Source organism: Arachis ipaensis, chromosome B10 (assembly GCF_000816755.2).
Source record: "Arachis ipaensis cultivar K30076 chromosome B10, Araip1.1, whole genome shotgun sequence".
Taxonomy (NCBI): Eukaryota; Viridiplantae; Streptophyta; class Magnoliopsida; order Fabales; family Fabaceae; genus Arachis; species Arachis ipaensis.
Genome location: NC_029794.2, coordinates 26,121,099 through 26,128,220, shown reverse-complemented (window position 1 = coordinate 26,128,220; position 7,122 = coordinate 26,121,099). Strand labels below are relative to the sequence as shown.

The 7,122-nt window shown below is 40.5% G+C and overlaps 1 protein-coding gene across 1 annotated transcript; it reads left to right on the top strand.

Annotated features, from left to right (window-relative positions):
* LOC110268285 lies at window positions 4,374-5,057 on the top strand. The gene is made up of 2 exons (XM_021114241.1): window positions 4,374-4,484; window positions 4,565-5,057. The coding sequence occupies exons 1-2, from the start codon at window positions 4,395-4,397 to the stop codon at window positions 5,018-5,020; spliced, it is 546 nt and encodes a 181-aa protein (XP_020969900.1). The 5' UTR covers window positions 4,374-4,394; the 3' UTR covers window positions 5,021-5,057.

Genomic DNA, 7,122 nt, shown 5'->3' with positions numbered 1-7,122 from the left:
GCATCTGCAGTCCTTCTTCAGCCTCTGAATCAGATTTTTGCTCAAGTCCCTCAATTTCAGCCAGAAATTACCTGAAATCACAAAAAAACACACGAACTCATAGTAAAGTCTAGAAATGTGAATTTTATTTAAAAACTAATAAAAATATACTAAAAACTAACTAAATCATACTAAAAACTATGTAAAAATAATGCCAAAAAGCGTATAAATTATCCGCTCATCAATTATCATAACTGTCATGGCTATCTGAGGATTCTTCCTCACTAGACATTGTCAAAAACACAGTTTCAGGCTCCTTCCCTTTAACAGATGCTCTTCCAAAAATTTCAGTTGCAGCTGCTCTTGTTAAAGGCCTCCTTGCATGTGGTACTGCATTTTTGACATTTTGAGAGCCTCTCTTTGGTAGATCAGAATTTTTTATTTCTTTAAATTTAGATTTGGACCTAGTTAGAGGTTTTGCAGTAGGCTAGGCCATTATTTTTGGTGGTGGGTTGGGCTTAGTACTAGGAGCAGCAGTGGATTGGGCCATTGTATTTTGTGGTGGGTTGGGCTTAGTACTAGGAGCAATAATGGGTTGTGTCATTATTTTTTGTGGTGGGGTGGGCTTAGTACTAGGAGTAGCAGTGAATGCTGCCATTCTTTTTTGTGGTGATTTGGAATTACTAATAGAAATTGTAGTAGGTTGAGTCATATGTTTTGGTCCTGAAATAAATTTACTAGTAGGCTTAGTTGTGGGGATTGTTTTTGGAGTAGGGATGGTGGTGTGTATTGCTTCTGAAATTGGAGTTGGTGGTGATGTGGTGGGAATGTGAATTGTTTTGGGGCTAGTGGTGTGAATTGGTTCTGAAATTGGAGTTGATAGTGATGTGGTGGAAATTGTTTTGGTTGTGACATTGATGGTGGGGTATGGGTGGAGAATAAGGTCTTGTAGCATTATTAACTCCTTGTCTTTGGATGATACTAGTTCTGCTTCCTCATTAAACACAAGTTCAAAGACTCCATGTTCACAGTACACATGGACAACTCCCTTGCTCTTCTGAGCAAGGTAACACATCTCCATGAGCTCCTTGTCATGTGTCACAGCTCTAAGACCAGTTTGCAAAGGCCTATTAGGCACCAGCCACCAACATTGAGTCACATTGTCATACCCAATGTTTTTGTGGTAGTCTCGGACGAAAATGACATCCAATGTGTCTATGTCAATTCCCAGCAACTCAAAAATCTGTCCACCATTGTACTTCACACTTCCATCGTGTTCTGTGATAAATGACCCTCCATGGTGAAATATAATGGTAATCAAAGGATTATCCATCTGCAATTTAAAAATAAAATTTCATAATCAAACTCATCATCTTCAACCACATTAACAAATTGAAAACTTCACAACTAAAACATAAAATCATGTTTTCAACTATAAATGCAGTAAACCCTAACAAATAAGAAACAGGTTTTCACCATAACAAACAACCCTTATCCAGTCAACAATTTCATTAGCCTAACTACTCAAAAAGTTAGTTGCGATCAAACCCTAGCAAATATTGCAAAACACAAATATGTATACCCACACATTACACTCCAAAAAATTGTTTCTAACTACTGAAGATATCAAACTAACAATAATAACAAAAAACAGAGCACCCCTATTATCACATAATTTTTTTTTGCTTACCTCTTTTAGAGAAACCAGCCTTCAGTACACTCTTTGTCTGATGTAGATCACGAAATCAATCCTCCAAAGTAGTCATGTTCCAACGAAATCGCTGCAGTTACAGCAATAGCACCACCGCCAATGATGAGCATAGGGGAGAAGGAAAGACTCTGTTTGTGTTGTGTTTTGAGAGGGGGAGACAATACGTTATGTTAACGTTTGAGGGAGGATTCTTCAAAACCAATTTTAGAGTGAAACGACGTCATTTTAGGGCATTTATGCGCCACCACCAATGCTACATCGTTTTAGCTTCGCCAGCGTGTCAGCCTCTAATCTAGATCAGCTTTTCGATGGCGCCAGATGGATAGAATGTGCCGGAAGGACGAGTCTGAGTACCGAAGTGCAACTTCAGAGACAAATATGGGTAACTATTAAGTTCAGAGACTACTATAAGACATGAGTGTTACTTCAGAGACCACTTTGAGACTTACCTCCAGTTTGGCATATGAAAACTTTGCTCACATGGCATAATACTCCAGGTCATCGATTTAATCTATTCTCTTTTTTCCATCCATATTCAGTGGGTCCCTTTACCATGACGAAAAGTTAAAAAACCATCTTTAAAACTGTTCTTGTATGGATACCTGGGGGGAGAGCTCAGTCTCTGGGAGTCGACGCCGAGCTATCACTTTCGGTGCTGACCTTTAGGCCTTATGGTAATCCGAGCTCCACTCCAAGAGGATGTCCAATCACATAGAGCTTTGAGCAAGAAACAGGGGGGGAGTGTACCTGCAAAGGCACTCCGAAGCTTAAGTTAGTATTGAGAATTCAATGTCCCCTTAAAATAGAAGATCATACCTTTTTATAGGTGATAGTGTATAAATCGGTTATGTTCCTATTTTATTGTCTGTATTAAAGAGCAATAATAGGAGTAAATGTCAGGTTGGACGTTTCACATTTGTGAAGCAGTCCGTTGAGGTGATTTGTAACGTCACTTTTCAATAAATGATATTGATTGTCGATTAGTGGCTGCAATGCCGACTTAATGACTGTAATGCCGAACTGTAACGCTGATTTTCTGAGGAATGATGTGAATAATGCCGAGTTATGAATAGTAAAGCCGATTTATGATATTGGATTTATTATGGCCGGACCACAGCCCCCAAGCTTGGCCTGGGAAAATGTTTAATGAAGCAGGTTGAGCTTTTAATGATGTGTGAATTGGTTGCTGAACAGTTCGGCGTGTGGTTTAACCTTGTAGCCCCCAGGTCAAGGTGCTTTATTGAACAGTTACTGAGGCTATAAGCATGCATGATTAGGAAAGAGAAACAATTAAATGAAGGTATTAATGAGTTTGCATGTTTCCAAGGTGGGTTTATTGGTTTTGACACGACTGATTTGATGGGAAGGGAAATTTTGGGTTTAAAGTGGGTGAATTTAAAGTTTTGGGAATTCTGAAGGGTTGCATGCTTGCTGTTTTATTTTCCTCAAGTGTTATCATCCAAACAATGAGTAAAAGAGGTGAGTTACTCTTGGTTATTTTTGGTTTTTCTGCATAACCGTTGCCTCTTCTTCTTCTTTTCTGCTTTTGATTTTTCAATGGGTTATGAGAAAGAAACGAAAGGGAGGATAGATTGGTCTTATGACTGGGTGAATGATGATGTAAGGGATCGTGTCTCTTTGTTTCTGGATGTTGGTGCTGTGAATCAGATAGATAAGTTGAAGGTTGTTAGGGCTAATTCTGAGGTTCGATTGGAACTGTTACCCTGTACTGTGGATGATAGGGTTTTTCATAGAGGGGAGGGTTTTGAGCATTTCTTTATGTATAGCTCTGTTTTGGAAGAACTGAGGGTGAGAATCCCTTTCAGTGATTTTGAGTGTAAAGTTCTGAGGCAGTTAAACCGTGCGCCTTCACAACTTCACCCCAATGGTTGGGCTTTCCTTCAGGCGTTTGAGGTTTTGATGGAATTTTTGGAGGAAAATCCGTCAGTGGAGCTGTTATTCTCACTGTTTCAAGCGAAGGGAGTTTGGAAGGGTGGTTGGATAAATTTAAACAGCTCTCCCGGTTTTGCTGTGTTCAAGCTATACAAATCATCTTTTAAGAATTTTAAGGAAATGTACCTTAAGGTAAGTAGCTGCGAAGATGACTTTCTGTTTTATGTTGATGAGCATTTGGGGGAAAGATTTCCTCTCTGGTGGTGTTCAGAGCCTCAGAACATTTTAGGTCCTGAATCTATAAGTCCGAAGGATGAGTGCATGATTGAGTTTTTGACCGAGTTTGTTGATCGGCAAGAATTGATTTCTGTTTATGACCTGCTGCAATGGGAAGAAAATAAGGCTGCTGTTGTGGAGTATTTGGGTAAGATTTTGAATTGTGGATGTTGTATTATGTCTGAGGTTTTTGACCATTTTTTGTTTTCCGTGTTTTTCAGGTGGGAAGTACCCAGGTGTATCTGCCGCGAGTTTGAGGTCTCGGGTGAAGAGCAAGGGTTTGGATAAAGAGGTATCCTCGTCCAAGGCAGAGAAGGTTGGTGCTGGCGAGGTTGATCAACCAAGGCGGGGCAGGAGAAAAGTTATTGCTAAGAGGAGAAAGGGTGATGTGGTGGATTCGTCCGATGTTTCTGGTGATGAGAATGATGATGTTCCGGTGGAAGAGCTTCATAGGTTTTGTGAAAACCAGAAAAAGTTGCATGGTTTTGTTGAGCGGAGTGAGGGGTCGTCGCTCTGGGGGAAAGATCATCCTTTCATGATTACTGTGGATGAGGTATGCCAGACCCCGTCTGATGTTAGTTTGGCGGAAGAGGTGGGGGACGTGGCAATTGATCAATATATGCAGGTAATTTTTGTTTTTGAGGTAAAAAGTGTTATTTGTGTGTTTGTTTTGGGAAAAGTAATATGTTAATCTTTGATCTTCAGGTGGTGGGTTTGCGACTGGCGAGTTTGGGGCGCAGTCGTGAGAAGATTCATCGGAAGATGGTTGGAAAGAGGGAGGATCCGAGTTTGAAGGAAGAGTTGGCTATAAAAGTTGCTAAGGTTTCTGAACTTGAGGTGAAGTTATTTGAGGTTGAAAAATATTTGAAAGAGGTGAAGGAGAGCTATGCCAAGGATGTGGAAGATTTAAAGAAGAAAGAAGCTGACTTATCTTCTTTGAGCACCCGTATGATTGAGGTTACTGCCCAGATGAAGGAGTTGAAGAATAAGCAAGGAGAGATTCTGGATTCCTTCCTTGAAGGTTTTGAGAGGGCTGTTCTTCGGGCGAGGTTTCTGGCTCCCAAGGTTGATTTATCGGCAATGGATCCGGGAAAAATAGTACAGGATGGTGTCATGGTTGAGGATGATGGTGCTGCGGAGCAAGGAGATGAGAATGTGTAATTTGTTTTTTTGTAGACTTGTTTTGCTCCTGAGTTGAGCTTTTAATGTGTAGACATTTTTAGTTGGCTTTTGTAGCTTATATGTTGCTACTTTTCTGGTAGAGGAAAAACTTGGTTATTTCTGTTTGCATATTATGATAATATAATGTTGTTGATGTATGGTGAATTGCCTTTAAAAAAGGTGAGTAGGCCAATTTTGGGATGCCGATTCATAGGTATGATAATAACTGTTATGGTCATTTGGCAATGATTGTGAATTGAGATACCATAATGTTGTGGATATGACTATGATCGGGTATTTGATTGAGTTGGCAAAATTAAGCATTGTTGGGTTCTGAGATGGGTTGCTCATGCTTTCTTGAATGGTCAGATTCTGAGATAAGTCGGATACGTGTTTTGTTGAATGGTCGGATTCCGAGTTAGATCGGAATGTTGTCTGATTTAATTATTGGATTCCGAGTAAGATCGGATTGTTGTCTGATGATAGGATTCCGAGTTAGATCGGGATATTGTCTGATTGAATGATCGGATTCCGAGTTAGATCGGATTGTTGTCTGATGATCGGATTCCGAGTTAGATCGGATTGTTTTCTGATGAAATGATCTGATTCCGAGTTAGATCGGATTGTTTTCTGATGAAATGATCTGATTCCGAGTTAGATCGGATTTTTTCTGATGATCTGATTCCGAGTTAGATCGGATTGTTTGAATTTTGACAAATTGAAAAGTATAAAATGCAAATAATATTGACTGGATAAGGGATTTTAGTAATGTAAGACCTTTGAATTTAAAGGCCCAGGTAGGCTAGCCTCGTTAAAACCTCTCCAAGCAAAACCCGTGTGGGAAAAATATTGGTAGTAGGAAAAAGAGTACTGGCCTGTCCCTGGTATTAACTGTAATATAACTTTAAGGAAGATACATTCCAAGTGTTAGGGAGATCTTTACCCTCTAGTATTTGTAGTCGATAAGCTCCATTGCCGATTACTTCTATGACGCGGTAAGGGCCTTCCCAATTAGCTGCTAGTTTGCCATGTTCTGGTGGTTTCCTAGCTTGTTCTGTTTTTCGGAGCACAAGGTCGTGGACTTGGAAAGACCTTGGTTGAAGTCGTTGGTTATATCTTCGGGCAATGTGCTGTTGCATGGCTAAATGTTTGATTGCTGTGGACGATCTAAGTTCTTCAATGAGATCAAGTTCGGTTTGCCGGACTATGTCTTGTGTAGTTTGGTCGGCCAATTCTGTGCGTAGTGAGGATTGGGAGATCTCTACAGGTATCATTGCGTCTGAGCCGTAGACCAAACGGAAAGGTGTCTCCTTTGTGGTTGAGTGCATTGTTGTATTGTACCCCCATAGGATTTCTGGGATAAGCTCGGCCCAGAGGCCTTTTGCATCATCCAGTTTCTTTCTTAGAGCATGTAATATTACTTTATTTGCGGCTTCAGCTAACCCATTTGTTTGTGGGTGCTCTACTGATGAGAAGTGGTGTCTGATTTTCAAGTTCTGCAAGAAAGATGTAAATTTCTGATTGGCAAACTGGCGACCATTATCTATGATAATGTGCCGAGGAATTCCGAATCGACAAATAATATATTTCCAAACAAAGGAAAGCATTTGTTGTGATGTAATCTTGGCTAGAGGCTGTGCCTCTATCCATTTGAAAAAATAATCAATTGCTACCACAAGGAATTTTACCTGACCTGCTGCTGTTGGAAAGGGTCCGAGGATATCTATGCCCCATTGGTTGAACGGCCAACTAACCTCGGAACAGTGTAGGAGTTCAGCCGGGAGATGTGTAATTGGACTGTGTTTTTGGCAATTGTTACAGCTTTTGACTTTTGCCTGACAATCTTGTCGTATTGTCGGCCAATATAATCCAGCTCTGAGGATTTTCGAATACAGACTTCGGGCTCCGAGGTGTGTACCACAGATCCCTTCATGTGCCTCAGCAAGTGCAAGCTCGGCTTCTGATCTGCAAAGACATTTGAGTAATGGACGGGAAAATCCCCGTCTATATAGGCAATTATTAAAAATTGTATAAAAGGAGGCTTGTCGGCGGAAATGCCGAGCATTTTTGACGTCGCCTGGCAAGACCCCTGTCTGGAGATA

Coding starts and splice junctions, on each gene's coding strand:
- LOC110268285 (XM_021114241.1), top strand. CDS start 4,395: ATGATTACTGTGGATGAGGTATGCCAGACCCCGTCTGATGTTAGTTTG. Junction 4,485..4,564: donor CAATTGATCAATATATGCAG/GTAATTTTTGTT, acceptor TTTGATCTTCAG/GTGGTGGGTTTGCGACTGGC.